The 21549-nt window shown below is 35.1% G+C and overlaps 1 protein-coding gene across 1 annotated transcript in view; it reads right to left on the bottom strand.

Annotated features, from left to right (window-relative positions):
- The window catches only part of Sc2 (trans-2,3-enoyl-CoA reductase Sc2), a 42731-nt gene extending 26850 nt beyond the window's left edge, over positions 1–15881 (bottom strand). The window contains exons 1-2 of the mRNA XM_089097465.1: positions 15777–15881; positions 7399–7446 (exon numbers count right to left, since the gene is read on the bottom strand). Of these exons, the coding sequence (XP_088953591.1) occupies positions 7399–7446; positions 15777–15782 (54 nt within the window). The 5' untranslated portion in view covers positions 15783–15881. The remainder of the gene's footprint in view (positions 1–7398; positions 7447–15776) is intronic.
- Positions 15882–21549: the final 5668 nt, after the last annotated feature.

Here is a 21549-nt window from a genome sequence, read left to right as displayed (position 1 = left end):
CAGACTTTCTCAAGTAAGGATAATTTCCACTCATTTGAGTTGAAATGTCGGTCTTCATTTTCTCTCAAAGACTGGATTTGTTTACGTTCTGTTGGTTTATCACGTCATGTTTTGCATATATTATACATATGAGGGGAGCTCCATCCAAGCCACATAAAAGGTATATACCCCTTGTTTTGTCACTTCCCTCTCTGCACTAGGGCTTTAGAACCTCACAAGTCGAGGGTACAAACCTTCAATGCTTAGAAATAAAAGCAGATATAGTCACTCTCCACTTGCTTCACTATAAAGGGCTAGGCACACGTAGCTGATTTCGGAAACCGATTTCAACAAGGGTATATTCCACGTCGAGTGATTATAATTAATGAGTGACGTTTTTCGCGGCTTAGTGACGTTTTTCGGTGATTAATCATCATTAATTTCGATTGATTTACGATAATCATTAAATACGATTAATTACATGCCTAAAGCTCTTAAGCCCTAGTAAATTCCTTGTCTAGAACGTAATTAATAATGATTAATCACCGAAAAACCGTCAATAAGCCCCGCCTCTTAGCATCATTAATTAGTATCACTCGACGTGGAATACACCCTTGCTGAAATCGGTTCCCGAAATCAGCTACGTGTGCCTAGCCCTTAACTGTTAAAGCATCAGTCTTTAACCTTCATAAGCTAAACATAGCCTTGTGTCAGCTCCCTCTGCAGTTAGCTTTGTTGTAACGAACTGTCAGTAGGGGCGACTCCGGCTAATACTAACCAAAGCAAAAAAAAGAGGGAGTCTTGATAAATCATAAACACATCAAAAGAATTAACGTTTTATACTGATTCCGAATACACAACATTCATTATCTTTCAAGTTACCCAGCAAAAACTATAAGCCGGAGAAAACTTGCAAGATTTTCACCAAGTTTCTATCGATTGAAAAATTTTATATATCATAGTTTTGTAAAAAAAAAAAATTATTCTAAATAACAAACGCAAAATTTTGTCTTAAAAATCCCCGTCATATATAAACTAGGTTTATTAGTTTATTACTTTTTTTTATATTTAAAAATATGTGATACTTATGAGAAGGAATAAACTGCCAAGATCAACAGAGAAGTAGATAGCAGTTAAAATAGTATCAAAATCGAACGAAGAAATGTGGACAGAAAGAAAAACACGAAAATAGTGCCTGACATAAACAAAAGGGGACTATAAGAGGTTCTCAAATTGAGTACAAAAACAGACGCAAAGAGGATGAGCAGGCAGAACCTCTTGAAAAACTTCAAGTTTTAAAAAGATATACCCACTGCAAGCAATATTGGGAGTTCTACTGCCGTATCTACTTCAGCAAGAATTAAAAGAAAATATGAGGACGACGAAATTTACCGACTTAAGCATCACTTCCTAATCGCTCAACAAAACAAAAAGTAAAGCCATCTATTTTTTTTCAAATGCATTTGATCACTATTATTACTTGTCGCTAGGTAAAAGAAAGTGCCAAAGACCACGTAAATCCTCACGAAGTTATTACGCTACCAGTCATTTAGAAAGTATTTAACAACAAGCAGCAGGAGGACTAGGGGGGGGGTAGTCACCATTATATCTTGGGTAGGCCTGGGCATGATTTAAAAATGATTAGAAATATTTCTTTCACATGTTAAAAAACAAGGAAGAAGCAGCATTAAAACTTAAGAGATTATTCCTTATTCCTTATGAACCCACCGTTCTTTACGCTAAGGTTAGACTTTTGTATTACTTCCTTAAGAGCTGCTGCTCAAGCATAAAGGCCGTTAATACGGAAGAAGAAGTTCTTTTCAAACCACTGTGAAACTTCGCATGGTTTAGTGGCCGCCTGCTCCTGAACCCCAAGCCCTTTACGTTAGAGTTCGACTTTATTTTTCGATTCTTTAACACAATCACTGAAAGATAACTTTACACCATAAAACCTTTAAAACTTTAGAGTAAAGATCGAGGCATCTGGGAGGCGGCAGCCACTAAAGTACGAAATCTTTTAAGATGGCTTAAATACTTCTTAGTAGTTCTTAAAGAAATAAAACAAAAAGTCAAACTTTGGTGTAGAACAGGGTTTTAGAAGGAAGAAGATCCTCATATATGGAATAATTTCTATCTGTTTGAAGTGTTTCAAACTATTTGGAGTAAGAAAATGTAAGTAAGGAGCGACTCGGGACACTAGTAACCTAAACTCAAACAAACGAAATTTTGATACCAAGATGAATCAAAAGAGCTGTAGTTTTATATTGATTCCAAAGACATAATATTCAATAAGTCTAGTGTTACCCATCAACAGCTACTAGTCTGAGAAAATTTGCCAGATTTTTGACAAAGTGGGACTCAAAGAGTCAAGGAACTTTAATGAAAATTGCACTATCTGATTCAGCATAGCCAATCAGAGAACCCTACTGTAAAGGTTTTAAGGTCTCATCTGCAAAAATGTTAATTTTTACCATGAAGATTACCAATCTGAAATTATACAAGAGACAATCCTGGTACACCAGAGACAATCTTTTGTAATTCCTGTGTGCTTAGTCGGGGTTTTAAAGCGATTAGTGAGTACTACTGAATCATATTCTCAGTAGAGGCCACTCCCGGAACACTCAGTGGGTTAGGGGAGCGGATAGGGGAGCATCTTGCATATATGCAGGGTACCTCAAGGTAGGGAGGCGAGGACCAAGGGGATCTCTGGGGGCCTATAAATAAAGCTGGAAAACCCACATCTGGGGGTAATAAATTCAGACGGAGGAGGTGGAAGGCTCCGCTATTGTGCACTGGGTAGGGCCTATCAGCGTATGAGTACGTCCCACCAGTCACAAACCTTCTCCCAGCAATGGGATAAATTTTTGGTGGCGCAGGTCACCAGAAGGGCGCATTTTCAGCATTAGATATGCCCGGCCCTGCTAGGAATGGAGAGGAGTGGCTTACCTCTGTCCTGAAATTGTCCTGGATCCTTTCTTCTTAAAATAAAACGATGAAATACAAAAGATCAAGAAAGCGAACCAGTGCTACCGCGTCCGGGGTAACCAACGAGAGCCATTGGAGCAACTGACGATTTGACGACGGAGAATTTCGCAAACGGAGATCTTTTGACAAGGTCGACAACTCCGACCCTGGAGACTATGTTATACCCCAAATCAGTTTTATCTATTGGAACCCTGAACGTTAGGACGCTTGCAGATCCAGGTAAAAATGATCTAATTCTTAATGAATTAAACTGATATAGATAAGATATCACGGGACTCACAGAAACAAACCTACCTACCACTGGAGAAGAAAGGATCGGCAATGCTAGTCTGATAGTGCCTGGAAGAACCAATGGTGTCCATCGCTAGAAATTTGGCTTTTTGATGTCTAGTAGAGCAGGGAGATCCCAGATTTCTTCAAAACCTGTGTCAGAACGGCTGATTATGATTTGAATAAAAGGATCACCGATCAACATCACGATCCTCCAAGTTTATGCTCCAGACTCCAGTAAGCCAGATGTAGACTGAAAATTTCTACCTTCAACTGAAAAGCTTAGTGGACGCAGTTCCAAATAAAAACCTTGTCCTTGTCATTGGCAACTTCAGTACTATTGCTGGAACATATGTTGCTTGAAATGAGGATGCCTAGGGTGAATTTGGCCTAGACAAATTAACGAGAGGGGAGAACGCCTTATTGAGTTCTGCAGAGATAAAGATATGACCATTACTAACAGTCTTCCAACAGAGAGAACGAAATGGACATCTCCGGATGGAAAACCTGTAATCTTATTGATTACATACTCGTGAGTAGGCGGTGGAAGTCGTCCGTGCTAGATACTCTTATCCTTACTGATGGTGATTTTGACAGGGACCATTCCCTGTTCATGCCTGCACTGAATATAGGTCTCAAATTGCCCACAAACCTGAAAAACAGACCCACTCGTTTCAACACCCATCTCCTCAAAAACCTTCAAACCCGCCAGACCTATATCTAGAACCGTCTGCCGTGACCAAATAGGGGATCTTCTCTCAAATACCCTTTAACTCTATCTCATCAGGATATTGACAAACTGATCACCGACTCGTCTAAAGTCATCAGCAATGTCACCATCTCTGTTTTAAACAAAAAGGGTCAACAAAAAGCCTTGGATAACCAACGAAATTATCTCATTATGTGATGAGAAGCATAAACACAAAACAAGTCAGAGAGGGAGAGAGAGAGCAGGGACAAATATAAGCAGTTGAAGCGCGCTATAGAAAAAGCTACCCGTAGAGCATCTTGCCTACATAAAAGACAGATACGAGCAGTGTCAGGATAATTTCAAGAAAGGTGACTGACACTTTATATACAAGTTCGCGAGCTATCAAGCAAGAAAAGTCTCAGTTCCTACACGCTGCTACATTAAAACGACTTTCATATAGAAAGCACAGAAGGCACCCGCTCGAGATGGATGAAGTATTTCAAAGAAAATCTTAATCTTAATATCCTTCCAATCCCTGTCGTCTTAGGCCTCTTTCCTGTTACTGTCTCCAACCCTGCCCACCTTCCTTCCGCTCTGAAGTTGAAGACACCATCCGAGTACTGAAGGCAAATAATAGCCCTGGACCAGACGGAATACAAGCAGAGCTGCTGAAAATCCAGCGTGAACCACTTATAGATCTTTTTCACAGGATTGTATCTGCTGCTTGGCAAGAGGAGCATTTCCTGACTTCGTGTCCAAGGCCACAACTGTTCCACTACACAAGAAAGGGCCAAAGTCAATATGTGGTAATTACCAACTCATTAGCCTAACAAGTCAAACCGCCTAAATTCTCACCAGTATCATACTTCAAAGTATGAGAGCCGTGTCTTCGTCAATCATCCAAGAATACCAAGCCGGTTTTCGCCCCGGGAAATCGACTACCGGCCAAATTTTCCCTCAGCACCAGATTTTAGAGATATCTGGAATACTGCCGTTACCTAAACCAGCTCTTCATTGACTTCAAAAAAGCATTTGACTTTATTTGGAGAAATAGCCTCTGACATATCCTCCTCCTCCATCACAGAATTCCAGCAAACCTAGTCAACCTTATCAAAGATAAGTACTCTAAATTTAGGAGTAGTGTCATGACTAGAGAAGGTCTCACTGACAGCTTCCAAACGTCTACAGGAGTCCTTAAACAGTTCTTGTCCCCAGAACTGTTTAAACTCTTCATCACAACAATTTTATCCCTGGTGGAAACAACCTATAGCGCACATACAGCGGGTGTTCTAACTTATACCGACGACATGGACGTAATGGCCGAAACGCATGAAGACCTACAAATCGTTATTAAATAAGTCCTTAAAGCGACTAGTTCTTTTGGAATGATCATAAATGCATCCTAAACCAAGTCTATGTGCTGTTTATAAAGCCGCAGGATACATTTAAGCCAGACCTGAAGCTTGACAGAGAGAGTATCTAGTGGGTTGAAGAGTTACATTACCTTGGCAGTATAATCACCAATGACAACAACCACCAAAAGATATAAAAAGAAAGGACAACCTTGCAAGCTTACAGTTTCAAAGCCTTTATGCCAATATTGCAAAGCAAGTATTTATCTTTATAACTTGAGACACGACTTTTTATATGTTGATTATCCCCATTACAATTTGCTGAAATGAAACATCGACACTGAAGGTAGATTAACAGTGTCGACTCAAAGCGTTTGAAACTAAGTGTTTCTGCGGCATTGCTGGTATTACCTACCTTGATCTAATCTCAAGCATTGAGCTGCTTGAGCGCCATAAAATCAAATCAACAATCCTCACCAAGATCCAACTCCAGCTACTTCGTTGGCTCAGTCTAATAAAACGAATAAATCAGTCCTGTCTCCGCAAAATCATTTTTGAAGGCCAAATTCCCAGTTCTTGCCCTCGTTGTCACCCCCCCCCCGAATAGGTGGAAAGTAAATTTTGCGCCTCATCGCCCTTCTGACCTTCTTTGCCTAGCAGAAGACCCTGAGGCATACAGAAGACCTATCCACCCCATTACCAAGAAAGAGGCTCCAAGATGACCTCCAAGGACAGAGGGGACTTAAGTCAAGTAAAACAATATCTCATTGCCAATCTGAAATTATACAAGAGACAATTCATATGCATCAGAGACTATCTTTTGTCATTTCTGTGTGCTTATTTGGGCTTTCACAGTGATTGCACCGTTTTGGAGGTTATTAAGATCTGAGTTTTTCTTTATATGTTGCGTTTAATTTAACTTAATTTTTTTCCCATTGATAAAGGCTCCCCGAAGTGGAATCCAGATTTTTATTTATTTAAAGATTGTTTTTTTTGTTCCACTGTTTCCTTTAAATTATACTAGTTTTTCTCTCTGTTAAATTTAGTAAGCACACCTTGGAGGATAGCATGACTCCTCCCCCCCCCACAGCTCTTAAGGAACTGGCTATTAGTTAGGAAATTCGCCCATTATTTATGCATAGTATTTGTTATTGGGAAGTATACAGACATTTTTTGGGGGGCGGGGGTGGGGGGTGGCTGGGGGATTATCTAAGGGGAGGATTTTCCATGGGAGGGAAGTTGTCCGAGGTGAAGGGACCAAAAATATAGGCGAAAAATAGCACCCCTCCGGCACCTATTTTCTCGGGAGGGGTCGTTGGGGGAATTCCCATGGGAAGGGTTTTCTGTAGGGAAGGAAGTTGCTGGGGGTGAACTTTCCAGGGAAAATTTTATACTGGAGGAATTTGCCAGAATTCTTATACGAAATTCTTTTTATTTGTCATACTTTCTCTTTGTCAACTCAGTTTTTGATGTGGAGATGTTCTGGGGAAATTTGTCACCATAGTCGGAATTATCTGGATGATTTTCATTCGTATTTTCCACAGGAAGAAATTCTCCATGGGGAAATTCCTTGCATGAGCAACTTTCCACTGAGGATGGGGGGAGAAGCTTTCTATGGGAGGGGGAGTTTCTGGCATGAAAAACGATCAGATACTAGTCTTTTTCAAATGAAAGTATGCCAAAGAGAATTTTCAGGTGGAGTCGTCTGCAAGAATTTTTCTAGAGGGATATTCAGCAAGGATATAATTGACCAAGGGGGAGGGGAGGGGTGTTTCGCGCGAGAGGAACTTTCCATAGAGCAATTTTCCATGAGGGAACTTTTCATGGAGGGAGGGGGATGGATTTCCCAGCATTATTTGAAAAGCGATCAGAAATTGAATGAAAAAACGGTAAAAAACAAGTTTTTAAATTGAAAGTAAGGAGCAACATTAAAACTTAGAAGGAAAAGAAACTGTTTCATATAGAAGGGCATTGCCCCATTCTCAATACTTTGCTCTTTATGTTAGAGTTTGATTTTTTGTCCCAATTCTTTGAAAAAGACTGCTAAAACAGAAGAGCCATTTATTTAGAATAAGAAGCTATATTAAAAGTGATAAAACTTTTACCAAAAATTGTCCTTACCACAATAGTAGCCAGCTGCTTTGCTCCATGGACACTGACTATGCTAACCTAGAAAGAAAGCAAGCATTGTTCATTACAAAATGTCAAGAAAAAATCTTAAAACCTTCAATCTTAAGCAACTAAATCCTCTCACTTTCAAGCATAAGGGCAAAAAAATAAAATAATGAAGATTGAGACAAAAAAAAAAAAAAAAATAACAAACAGAATATTAAACAAACAGAAATTATTGCAAACACGAGTAGGATTAACGCCCCTAAGATGTTTAACAGCCAGAGTGTCATTTGTGCTTTACTGAAAACATTTTTATTTAAGGTACTGTTTTTATTTGTTGTAAGAAAAGGAAATCTACCATAATAACCAATATTAGTAGAAAGAACTAATGAACACAAAGTCTCAGCAATTTTGGACTTATTAATGTTATAAAAGAGAAAATACAATTGTTGTTTTCAACACTCTATTGATAGCCAATTGATATCGAATAGATTTCTGTATCATATCATATGTAGATTTCAGCAATCATACATTTCAAATAGTAGAAAGACTTGGAATAGAGTTATCAATAGCAGTAAGTGTACTCCCCCTGCCCAGTCATGATTAAACCTTATGAGTTTTATGTGCCATTATTTTGCCATATTTTCTGTATTTAATCAGTATGTTCAGACAAATTTTTCTATTCTACTTAGTTTGGTCATGCCAGTGTCTATTTGACAACATAGAGTTCCTGCAATAAGTATGAGCAATTTACAGCGGAGGCTAAAGAAAGTAAAAAATTCAGATTTTCCTCACAGTGACAGCATATGTTTTAGGAATTTTGCCTGTGATTGCCTTCTTTGTTGAACCACCAGCAATTATTGTTTCAGATTTAGTTTTCAGCAATTATTTTTTTCTGATTTAGTCAGCTTTATGTAGCTCAATCTTTAGTTCCTGATAGTTTTCTTTTCAGTAGATACATGTCTATCACAGGCAGCGCAATAGCACTGCCTAAGTAAAGAACAATGTTGGCACAATGTATTGTGTATTTTTTTTGTCTTAGTTGTTGTAGGAACTTCAAAAAGGGCTCATTCAATTGGAAATTGAAAGGGCTAGTGCCCTTTTTAGTAGTCGAAAGTGATTAGAGCGCAACTAACCCCCCTCCCATGCCTACCATTTCCAAAATCACATCCAATTAAAATTGTGATATAGTAACTTTGTTCAACGTAGTTGAAAGATCTGGAATTTATGTCTTTGAAGATGACAACCTCCTCCCCTAGAGACCTCAGGACAAGGATTGTAAGTTATGCCATTGGGGCATGTAATGTTTTCTTTTATAGAAACCATTGTCTTAGAAACTTCAAAAAGGGGGTATTTGATTGGAAACTGAGAGGACTAGTGTTCTTTTTATTAGTTAAAAGCGACCAGAGGGCAAATGCCCTAATAGCCAACTATAGTTAGCTAATTTTATAGTTTATATAGAACTCTATTGATAGGTGACTAGATGCCTAATGTAAGCTCAAGTATATATATGTTAACATGAATGTGTGCAAATTGGTTAATGTTGACATTCACCAGTGAATGTCCAAAATACCTTTTTTTCTCCTTGGATTTAGTCAGTGTTGCCAGTAAATTTTTTTCAATTTAACACAAGGTTTGATGATGACACATTAGGTTAGATTAGGTTTGGTGGGTTTGAGTTAGCTTAATTTAGGTTTTTAACCCATTTCTGATATTTAGAACCAAATTTAACCTAACCTAATCTAACTTAATCTAAGCTAATCTAAACTATTATAATTTAACCTAAGCTAACTTTAACTTTTACCATTATTAAATAAGAAAAACACGTTTTTTTTAACTGAAAGTAAGGAGCGACATTAAAACTTAAGACAAACAGAAATTATTCTGTATACAAAAGGAGCTGTCCCCTCTTCAACACCTCGCTCTTCACACTAAAGTTTTTTATTGTTTAAAAAATTGAGTTGTGAGAAAGAGTCAAAATTTAGCATAAAGAGCGGGGCATTGAGGAGGGGACAGCTCCTTCCATATATGGAATAATTCTGTTCATTTTAAGTTTTACCGTTGCTCCTTACTTTCAGTTAAAAAAACTTGTTTTTGGCTCACCATAGATGAATAATTAAAACAAAATTTGCATATTAATTTTACTTTTATTTGGTTAAATGGCTTTCTCAAAAGTGTTTTAATTTTATTTACAAACGTTTTTATTAGTAATAAATATACATAGCTTATGAATTAACTTATGTAACAAACTTCTATATTCATATATTTTTAATACATATATTAGCGGGTTCACCCCCGAGTCAATGCCTTGCTCTTTATGCTAAAATTCGAATTTTGTTCCAATTCTTTAAAAATAACCCCTTAATCACAAAGGCCGTTAATTAGAATTTTTGATCGTTTTTTAAATTATGCTGGGAAATCTGGCGCCCCCTTCATAGCAATGTCCCTTCCCACAATGAAAGATCCTCCCACATAACCCCGACCCCCCCACTACCAGAAAAAAACCCCTGAAAACATCTGTATACTTCCCAATAACCAATACTATATGTAAACATTGGGTAAAGTTCATAACTTTCAGCATTCCCCTGGGGACTTTGGGAAATTAAGTCATCCTAAAAGACATAGTTATAATATTTTTGACCATGCTGAACAAAATGGCTATCTCAAAATTTGTATTTGGTGACTTTGGAAAAAAATGGGTGTGGGAGGGGACCTAGCTGCCCTCCATTTATTTTGTTCACTTAAAATGGGCACTAGAAATTTTAATTTCCGTTCAAATGAGCCCTCCCACAATATTCTAGGACCACTGGGTCAATACAATCAACCCTGGAGCAAAACAAAACAAAAACAAATAACCATGCATCTTTGATCCTTCTTCTGGCAAAAAATACAAAATTCCACATTTTTGCAGATAGGAGCTTGAAACCTCTACAGTAGGATTTTCTGATATGCTGAATCTCATGGTGTTTATTTCATTAAGTCTCTTTGTTTTTTAGGGGGTGTTTCTCACTCTTTTTCGAAAATCAGAAAAATTTTCTCGGGCACGTACATTCTTATGGGTAGGACCAATCATGATGAAATATATATATGTAAAATCAGCATAAAAATCTGATTCTTTTGATGTATCTATTCATATCAAATTTCCGTTTTTTAGAGTTTTGGTTACCATTGAGCCAGGTTGCTCATTACTTACAGTTTGTTACCACAAACTGTTTGATAGGTTGCATAAGACTGAAAAAGCTGACTCACAAAGCTAATTGAATCAAAGCAGAGAAAAGGGAATGCCGAAATTAACTAGATTTTGGACATTCTCGTTAACATATATATAAATATAAAATATATATATATATATATATATATATATATATATATATATATATATATATATATATATATATATATATATAACTCAACTTTATATATAACTTGGATTTTAGTAGCCAACTACTTTGCTAATCAAACAGTTTGTGGTAACAAACTGTAAGTAAGGAGCAACCCGGCTCAATGGTAACCAAAACTCTAGAAAACAAAATTTTGATACTAACAGATACATCAAAAGAATCAGATTTTAATGCTGATTTCAAATATATAAGTTTCATCAAGCCTAGTCCTACGCATCAAAAATTACACCCCTGAGAAAATTTGGCTGATTTTCAAAAAAAGGAAGAAAGACCCCCTAAAACTTATAGAACCTTAATGAAAATCACACCATCATATTCAGCATATCAGAGAACCCTACTCCAGAGGTTTCAAGCTCCTATCTACAATTGTGGAATTTTGCATTTTTTGCCAGAAGAAAGATCACAGATGCATGTTTATTTTTTTTTTTTCCCCAGTGGTGATTGTATCAACCCATTGGTTGTAGAATATTGTCAGAGGGCTCATTAGAACAAAAATCAAAAGTTCTAGTGCCCTTTTTAAGTGACCAAAAAAAATGGAGGGCAACTAGGCCCCCTCCCATGCTCATTTTTTCCCAAAGTCACCTGATCAAAATTTTGATATAGCTTTGTTTGTTCAGCATGGTCGAAAATATGATAACTATGTCTTTTAGGATGACTTAATACCCCAAAGTTCCCGGGGGAGGGCTGAAAGTTCTGAACTTTACCCAATGTTAACATACAGTATTGGTTATTGGGAAGTATACAGAAGTTTTCAGGGGAGATTTTTTCTGGTAGTGGGGGGGGGAGGGGTGGGTCGCAGTTATTTGGGAGGATCTTTCCATGAAGGAAGTTTTCATGGGGGAAGTGAAATTGCTATGAATCAAAACTTAAAATGAACAGAAATTATTATGGATCTGATTGGATTCACCCCCTAGTCAATACCTTGCTCTTTAAGCCAAAGACTTTTTAGTACTTTCATAAGAGCTATTTATTCTAGTTGATGGAATTTGTGATTAAGAGGTCATTTTAAAAGAATTGGAACAAAATTTGAACTTTAGCTTAAAGAGCAAGGTATTGACTAGGGGGCTAACTTTCTAATATACATATAAAAATATATGAATATAGAAGTTCATTACATAAGTTAATTCATAAGTTATATATATTTATTACTAATAAAAACGTTTGTAAATAAAATTAAACAAGTTTCAAGAAAGCTATTTAACCAAATAAAAGTAAAATTAATATTCAAATTTTGTTTTAATTATTCATGTATGGTAAGCTAAAATCAAAACCTGCATTAATTTAAAAACCTTCAAAAATTAAATAAAAAAAACAAGTTTTTTTAACTGAAAGTATAGAACAACATTAAAACTTAAGGGGCTGTCCCCTCCTCAACGCCTTGCTCTTTACACTAAAGTTTGACTTTCTCACAACTCTATTTTTTTAAACAATAAAAACTTTACCATAAAGAGCGAGGCGTTGAGGAGGGGACAGCCCCTTTTGTATACAGAATAATTTCTGTCATTTTAAGTTTTAACATCATTCCTTACTTTAAGTTAAAAAAACTTTTTTTTTTTATTTAATTCTTTAGTATAGATGGAACTCTATTGATAGCTAACTAGTTGGCTAATTTAAACTCAAGTTTACATATAAGCAGAATCTTAATAGCAACTTAACTAGTAAGCTAATTCTATAGTTTATATATAACTCCATTGATAGGTGGCTAGTTCACAATTTAGACACAAGTTTACATATAAGTTAGATCTTAATAGCCAACTAGTTAGCCAATCTTATAGTTTATACAGAACTTTATTGATAGCTGACTAATTTAAACTCAACTTTATATAAAACTTGGATTTTAATAGCCAACTACTTAGTCAATTCTTTAGTTTAGCCCACATATAAGCAGCATCTTAATAGCAACTAGTATACTAATTCTATTGTTTATATAGAACTCTATTCATAGGTGCCAAGTTGGCTAATTTAGACACAAATAAGTATAATAAATCTTATAAAGATTATTAATAAGGATAATAGATTTATAGTTATAATAAGGATTATAATAGATTTATATTTGTCTGTGAATTTTAGTACTAAACAAAAAGAAGATATTAATTTACCCAGAATCTTAAACCAACAGAGAGTGAAAAATTCCCTTCCATGTAATTTGGTGTAGAAAGATAGTACAATTTTAACATAATGATTGGTCAAATGATTTTTAACCATAATTTAATACTTATAAAACTAGAAAAGAGAGTAATTGGAAACCAGTTTGTAGTTGCAAGCAATTTTTACTATATATGGATCAAACTTACAAACATGTTGTAATGGGGGATTTTTCCATTATAAAGCATCTTGATCTTCATAATATAATGAAGATGGGGTATAAATTCTGTCTTTCCTACCACATAAAGTCAGCAGGTATTCTTAGTGGATTAAAGAATGACTTAAATTTATTTATTGACAAATGGGGCAAGAAGAAGAAAATTACTGAAGAAAGTTTTCAGAAATGGATAAATTTGATTTTGACTAGTGCACAAAATAGCATATATAGAATTAATCCTAAAAATTCTGAGAAAAACTCAATATTTTATAATGCAAATATGAAACAAGCCATAGCTAATATACAGAATGAATTTGTAATTGTACCAGTTGATAAAGCTAGCAATAATTTTGCCATAATTTGTCAGAAACTCTACTGTGATATTTTGTCAAAAGAGTTACAAACAACAAATACATACAAAAAGGCTCATCTAGAGGAGAATAGTTTAATTGATAATATAGAAGAAGAAGTTCTAAAAAAATTCAATTTTAAATTAATGATCATGATGAAAAGTTTCCTTTCTTATATTGGACGGTCAAATTTCATAAAAATCCACCAAAACCATGTTTTATTGCTGGGGCAGTGAGGTGTCCAACCAGAATTGCAGCCACTGACCTATCTCTAATTTGTGGGGGTAAAGTTTAAACTTACCTCCCATTTACATCAGAAATAAAATTTGCCCCCCCTAATGTGCAATTTCCAACAAAAATGATTTGTGCAGCCCCAGGCATTTAAACATTTGCCTCTCAATTACTTGAACTATCTGTCTTGGCTTTTCTCTGTCTACAATTAGCCATGTCTTGATGCAACCATATGCAACCTACTGCAAAATACTTGATATATTCAATTCAAAATCAACAGCATCAAGTGGTATATTCACTTTAGTTGTAACTCGATAGTATGATTTGGTAAATATTTACCCAAATATATAGGCCTACCCTGAATTGGTATAGGCTATATAGGGGTAAGGTAAAGTTCATTTCTGACAAAAATGTTTATTATATTTGGAAAGAGCATAAAAAAAGGCAGGTAAAGTTCTACAAAATCATATTGTTGAGTTAGGAATAAGTGAATACACCATTCAATGCCTTTTTTATGCTGATTATGAATATTATAAGCATTTCTAGGCTATCAGAAATAAATTCCCCCCCATATATATACTTAACCTAACGCTGAATTTGCCAGTATAGGGGGGGCTGAAATTCAATTCCAATAGAAATGATTATTATATTTGTAATCAGAATAAAAAAGGCATCAAATGGTGTATTCACTTTATTCCTAACTCAATAATATGATTTTGTAGAACTTTACCAAAAGGCATTAAGTGGTAGCCTATATTCACTTTTTTTGTAAGTCAATAATATGATTTGGTAAAAATTTACCCAAAACCTTACAAATTGGGATTGAGCAAAGTTGTGAAGCTGAAACCAATTTTGGGTATATTTTTTGGCAGTTTATAATAGGCCTGTTTTTTCACTCATCAATGTGCTAAGATCTTACATCTTTTGTCAGAAAACGCTTAAAAGTGAAATCTTTGAACAAAGATCTTACATCTTTGGTGGTTTCTGTGCAAACGTCTTTCATCATTCTGCTCTGATCAGCGGTCTGAGAACAATGATGAGTAGATCATCAAAGTTCTCTCATCATTGTTCTATATGGCAGAACAGTGGCGGTCTTCACACTTTTTGCTAACATCAGTGAGCTGTAAGATCTTAGAACAAAGATGAGTTAAAAAACAATAATCTTTGCAGAAAGATGTAAGATCTTAGTGCTAAAAAACGGGCTATTATTGACTTACAAATAAAGTTAACATACCACTTGATGCCTTTTTTATGCTCATTACAAATAGGCCCTAGCCTATAATAGGGTAAAAGACCACTTTTCTTTGGCATTCCGGAAAAATAGCAATGGGTTTTTGGACCACCCCTTTTTACTACAACATGAAGCAATGTGAGGGTAGTAACAAGAACCCTGTCTTCTTGGTCAAATTTTCACCAATGATTTGTCAGCATAAATTTAAAATGTGGTATCTGTTTTGAAAACCAATTGAAAAGAAAAATTATATTTAAATATTTGTGATTTATAGAATAAATATCAAGCAATAAAAGTTACATTTTTAGAATCAGAAGAAAATCAGCTTTCTGTTAATATATGTATAAAACTGAAACACTAAAAGGATATAGGCCTATACATCAAAATAGGATAATTGGCATTTCCAAAAAGAGGTCCCTGCAGGTAAGTGAATAAACTAATAGTTTCAAGTGGTTGATCTTAAATAATCTGAATAATAACCATATTGATACATAGCTTAGACTTTTAGCTATTCATTAATATACCTAATCCTTCTCAATTCCTTTTTGGTAACAAGATGTGATGGTTTTAGTTTTACATAATTTTGCTCAACTGGATACTGGTTTTTTACCCTAGCCTAGCCTAATCATTTTTGTTAGAAATGAATTTTACTCCACTCCTATATATATACCAATTCAGAGTATATATCTGTGCATTAGGGGGTTAATTTTATTTCTGAGTTTATTGATAGGTGACTAGGCCTAGTTAGCTAATGTAAGCTCAAGTATTTATATTTAAATGGGATCTTAATAGCCAATTCTACTGTTTACATAGGCTAGATCTCCATTAACAAACCATAAATTATTTGACATAGAATCTTTGGCTGATTTTACCTCCATTGATTACAACTGAAACTATCAGAGTTCTTCTTTCTTCTTCTAATTCACAGAACTTGTGAATAGTTAGATCTATTTTCTTCTGTTTCTTTCAGTTTTCTTATTAAGTATTCAGTGTTGCCGGCATTACAAACCAAAAAATAAGCCTGAAAAAACAAACCGAAAATTCAAGGTGAGCCTTTCAAAAGCAAACCGTTTTTTTCTTCTTTTTTTTTGAGGGGGAGGGGGAGGAGGTTGAACATAAACCTTACAAAATATACAATCAGAAAAGAGCGATCAGCCTTTTTAATATTTTGTTTCAGCTTCTAGAGCTTGATTTGGCCTGTCCCTATGTCTACCTTGTTTAAGTTCTTCTAGCTAGTTTTTGCACTTCACGGCTGCAATGAACCGTAGCTGTGTGAACACTTTTGTGAATTTCCTAGATCTACTATCCGTGAGCAGTTTTTACACTCTTGAATATTAAAACTTGGGGACAAGTCTTAAAATTTGAGAAGTTTTTTGGGAAAAGTTTGTAAGATTCGGGGATTTTTCAGGGAAAAAAACAAAAAGGAATTTCGTTGCGAAAATTTGGGAGCCAAAATTGTTTTAGCTTCGTTTTGAGGCTCGAGTAAAGCTTGGATCCACGTAGTAAATAAAGCCTTTTGCAGAGTAGGTTTTGTAGGTTTTTTTGAAATAGCTTATTGCTGATAGTGTGGCAAAAACTTCAAAATTATTTTCAATAAAAAAAAAAAAGTAAACACATGCGAACTATAAATACAAGTAGCAATTTTTGATTAAGTCATTAATCTCAGTAATTCATTAATAATATTTGAAAAAAAAAGAAACGTTGTTTGTAGTTTCTAGATAAGTAGATTAAATAGACAAAATTCAACCTATAAGTAGGGCAACGTTGAAACTTAAAACATATAAGAACTAAATTAAACAAGTGAATTTAAACTTATATAAAAAGGAAATTTTGACGACAAATGAAAATTTATTGGTTTTTATGCTGCCTCTAAGATCTTAGGTGTTTTCCCCCCTGAAAAATCCCCCCACGGAAAAACGGAAGATACAAAATACCCTCTCCCCCCCCATAGAAAATACCCCCGGCAGAAAATACTCCCCGCAGAAAGTACCCCAACGGAAAATACACCCCCCCCCCCCACCTCCCGAAGAAATTATCCCCACCGAAAATAGCCCCCGTGGAAAGTAACCCCGTGAAAAATAACCTCGGAATACACCCCCCCCCCCTCCTGCGGAAAATACCCCCTCAGAACATACATTTTTATTTGCTTGTTTCTACTATGGTTTCCTTTCTTTTGGCTACTTCATACTATATAGTCCCCCAATTAACCCCCAACCCTGCGGCCATCAGTGTTCCAAATATAGTACTGATTGCAGTCTTATTTTTATATCAGCCCATCCAATGTATGGACATGATAGCTGTAGGCTACAAATCATATAAAAGTTTCTTATTATTTTTCTTCTCACTAATAATATTTGGCATTATTAACCAACAGTTCGTGATAAATAAATCAGAAAATAAAATAAAACTTGACAAGAAAACAATATGAGCCTAATAGACAAATTTTTACTTTAAGCTGTAATTTAAATTTTTCTATGAATAATATTTTTGGGGTAACTTCCGTTTAAATCCCTATTCCCTGACCTTGCACATAGTATATAGCTAAATTTTGCCTCATTAGGAGGGGGAGGGGTGGTGCATTTTTTATGGTAAGAAGATTGTATTTAGGGATAGTTCTTAAGAAGAAATAAATTATTCCACAATTTTTTTTAGAATCTTTTGTTTCTATCTCAGATTTAACCTTCATACAGGGTTACTAATTGTTCAAGCATTAGAAGTTTTAAAGGTAGGCTTAGATTTTTAAACAAGTTTACTTGGCTATCCTGAATTTGAGCAGAATATATGTTCCGTAAAATTACCTTCGCCGAACCAACAGCTTTGCAAGACCGTAAAAAGATCCTAAAACTGCAGTTTAAAATATTACGCCCACTGAAAATACTACACGGGTGAAGGGACTAGAGTCCTTTCACTTTTGAGGGGAGTGCTGGGTGAATACGTTTGAGGATAAAAGATGGTAGTGACATACAATTCTCAGAAGAAAAAAAGAGCTTAAATTTTACCCACCAAATGGAACAAAAATTTAAATTGTAAGAATTCCTGGAAAAAAGATCAATTCCGTCAGTACATTATGCACACAATCATTGAGTATTAAAGACTAATACAGTATATCCAAAAATAGCAAAAAAACAAAAAAAAATTTAAACTTGAGATTCGGCTTTCAAAACGATTCTCCATCTTTAGAAGTTTAATTTCAACACCCAAAATCCAACTGAGCGTTCCATTAGACAACTTCAAGTATAATTCTTGGCTAATTTTATCAAGGTTGTCTTGACCACGAATGGTGTAAATATATGAATCTTACAGTATTTGGAATACTGCATTCGAAATGGTTGAATCTAAATGCAGGAAAATGATACTTTTGTGAACATATAAAGAACTGTCTATACTTAAGTTTTATCGGTGGAGACGAAAATTAACGAACAAGAGAGTAGTGAAAAATTATGGCATTTAACGGAGTATTTGTTAGGGATAGTCATTAGGGGTGACACTGTGGTTGAGAAATTTTTGGGGATTTCTTGAACCAATTTTTTTTCGGGGAGAACATCGGTAATTTTCGGTTTTCGGATAGATTTTCGGGGAAGTCTCCGAAAATTCGGGGATAGTGGAGGCCCTTTCCGTGAGGTATTTTGCGTTTGAAAATGCCTTACCTGTTTCAACTAAAAGTTACCTGTTTGTGTCTGTTGGGCAAGATCTTATATTAAGTTTTAAAGTTTAAGTGTGGCGTTGATGCAAGATAGTGTTGATGAAACAGCTTATTTAGAAGGGAATATCTATGCACACTATTTGCACACTGAATAATTATATGATAATAGACCAAAGATCTCATTCTGTTTTAGCTTACGATTGTTACAAGTGTAGACCGAATACTTATAAGGTCTCACCTATTTTTCTGTCTGTGTCGTCATGGCCAAGTGTATTAGCTCTGTTTTCATATTTTGTTCACTTTAAGAAACGATTTCAGGTGTATTTTACAAATGTATGTTACGGTTGAACAAAATAATAGTCAGCGACAATCAAATTGACAAATAGTGTTAACTTGTACCTGACATCCCCTGTCTAAAAGTCAAAATTGCGTTTAACATTAGTAAAAGTATAGTATTCCGAAGCTTTGACGTGAAGCAGTTCCTTAAAAAGGAAAAAAATATTCAGCAACTGCATTGTTAGAACATGAAATTATCAACAGCAATGCCCACTTTCCTTATTTCAATGACTGACTTTCTAACACGGTCATGAAACTGAAAATGGTAAATCCAGAAATCAGAAGAGTCTTATTAAGTTAATCCATCGCAATCCTGATTCCAGTTAGTTTTCTACAGTTATCTTCACTGGTTACTTATAGCACTGAATTCTAAAATTAAAAATTATACTAAGATGCAGTTCAGCAAATATGAGTATAGTCTGAGGTAAATTCACTGTCAGAGAAAGAATTATTAGTTTCAAAAAGAGATTCAATGGCAAGATAAAAACGTTTCAAAACTGAACTTGCAGGAATTTTGAAAATGCCATGAAATTGAACCTTTTGCATCCTTAGGGATGCACTGAGACGTAGAGATTGCCAATCAAAATTTTGAGACATCCATTTTATTAAACTTAGTTTTAAGTTCTGGAAATTAGGTCTTTGAGGATGACAACTCCCCCATAGCCCTCAGGGCAAGGGTTGTCAGTTATACCTCGGGGGCATATAATGTTTTGTATAGACAACACTGTCGTAGAAACTTCAGAAAGGGCTCATTTGATGGGAAATTTAAATGACTAGTTATCTTTTTAATAGTCGAAAGTGATTCTAAGGCAACTGACGCCCCTTTCACTCTCACCATTTCTCCAAACACATCCAATAAAAAATTTTGGTATAGCCATTTTGTTCAACGTAGTTGAAAGTTCTGGAAATTATATGTTTGAGCAGGACACTCCCCCACAGAGTCTTCAGGGGCAATGGTTATAAGTTATGCCCTGGGGGCATATATGGTTCTTATGGAGGGACCGCTCGTATAATCTTCAGAGTGGGCTCATTTAACTGGAAGTTGAAAGTTCTAGTTGACGTTTTAAGCGTCAAAAGATATTGGAAGGTAACCAGCTTCCCCCTTAAACCCTATTTTCCAAATGCATCCAATAAAAATTTTAAGATAGCTATTTTGTTAAAAATAATTCAAAGATAATATAACAAAAAATTCGGTGTTGACACAGCCCACCAGGGCCCAAGGGCAGACGTTGTAAGTTATGCCCTGGGGGCATATATGGGTCTTATGGATGGGATGCTCGTATTTACTTCAAAGAGGGATCATTTGATTGGAAGTTGAAAGTTCTATGTCACTTTTGAGTCAAAAGAGATTGGAGGGTACCTAGACCTCCCCCTCCACGCCCTTTTTCCTCAAACCCATCCGATAAGAAATTTGAGATAACTTTTTTCTTAACAATAGTTCAAAGACCACATAACGAAAACTCAGGGGTTAATACAGCCCCCCAGGGCCCGAGGGCTACCCAACAAAGATGGTGACACTGAAAAAGAATTTAAAGTGAAATAAAACAAAACAGAAGACACTATGATTTTTTTAAGTTGAAACTTTGAAAAAAACAACTCTAAGGTGAAACCCAACAAAACAGAAGACACTTTGAAAAAAGAACTTTTAAGGTGTAACCTAACAAAACAGAACACTTTGGAAAAAACATTTTAAGTGAAAAAAACTTTTGAGATGAAATCTAACAAAACAGAACACTTTGAAAAAAACAAAACTTTCAGGTGAAACATAACATAACATAAGACACTTTAAAAACAATACATTTAAGGTGAAATCCAACAATGCAGAAGACACTTTAAAAAAAACTTTTGTGATGAAACCTAGCAAGACAGAAGACGCTCTGAAAAAAAAAACTTTTAAAGTGAAACGTAACAAAACAGAATACACTTTAAAAAAAAAGCAAAACTAAGGTGAAACCTAGCAAAACAAAAGACGCTCTGAAAACAAAAACTTTTAAGGTGAAACGTAACTAAACAGAAGACACTTTAAAAGAAAAGCAAAATTAAGGTGAAACCTAACAGAACAGAATATTAAAAAAACACTTAAGATAAGAAAAAATTTAATTTAAGAATAAAAGAATTTAAGGTTAAAGCTAGCATAAATGGAGACACCTTGAAAACAAAATATTTAAGGTTTAACACAACAATGGTGAAAACACTGAAAAAAAAATTAAGGTGAAACCTAAGAAAACAGAAGACACTATGAATTTTTTTAAGGTGAAACGTAACAGAAGAGAAAATACTTTAAAAATAACTATTAAAGTGAAACCTAACAAAACAGAACAATTTGGAAAAAAAATTTAAGGTGAAAAAACTTTTAAGGTGAAACCTAACGAAACAGAAGAAACTCTGAAAAAAAACATCTTTTAAGGTGAAACCTAACAAAACAGAACACTTTGGAAAAAAATATTTAAAGTGAAAAAAACTTTTGAGATGATATCTAACAAAACAGAACACTTTGAAAAAAACAAACTTTTCAGGTGAAACGTAACATAACAGAAGACAGTTTGAAAACAATACATTTAAGGTGAAACCCAACAATGCAGAATACACTTTGAAAAAAAAACTTTTAAGGTGACACCTCGCAAAACAAAAGACACTCTGAAAAGAAAAACTTTTAAGGTGAAACG

This window comes from Artemia sp. Qi Xiang Cuo, chromosome 11 (assembly GCF_049724085.1).
Source record: "Artemia sp. Qi Xiang Cuo chromosome 11, ASM4972408v1, whole genome shotgun sequence".
Taxonomy (NCBI): domain Eukaryota; kingdom Metazoa; phylum Arthropoda; class Branchiopoda; order Anostraca; family Artemiidae; genus Artemia; species Artemia sp. Qi Xiang Cuo.
This window is presented reverse-complemented; position numbering and strand designations above follow the sequence as displayed.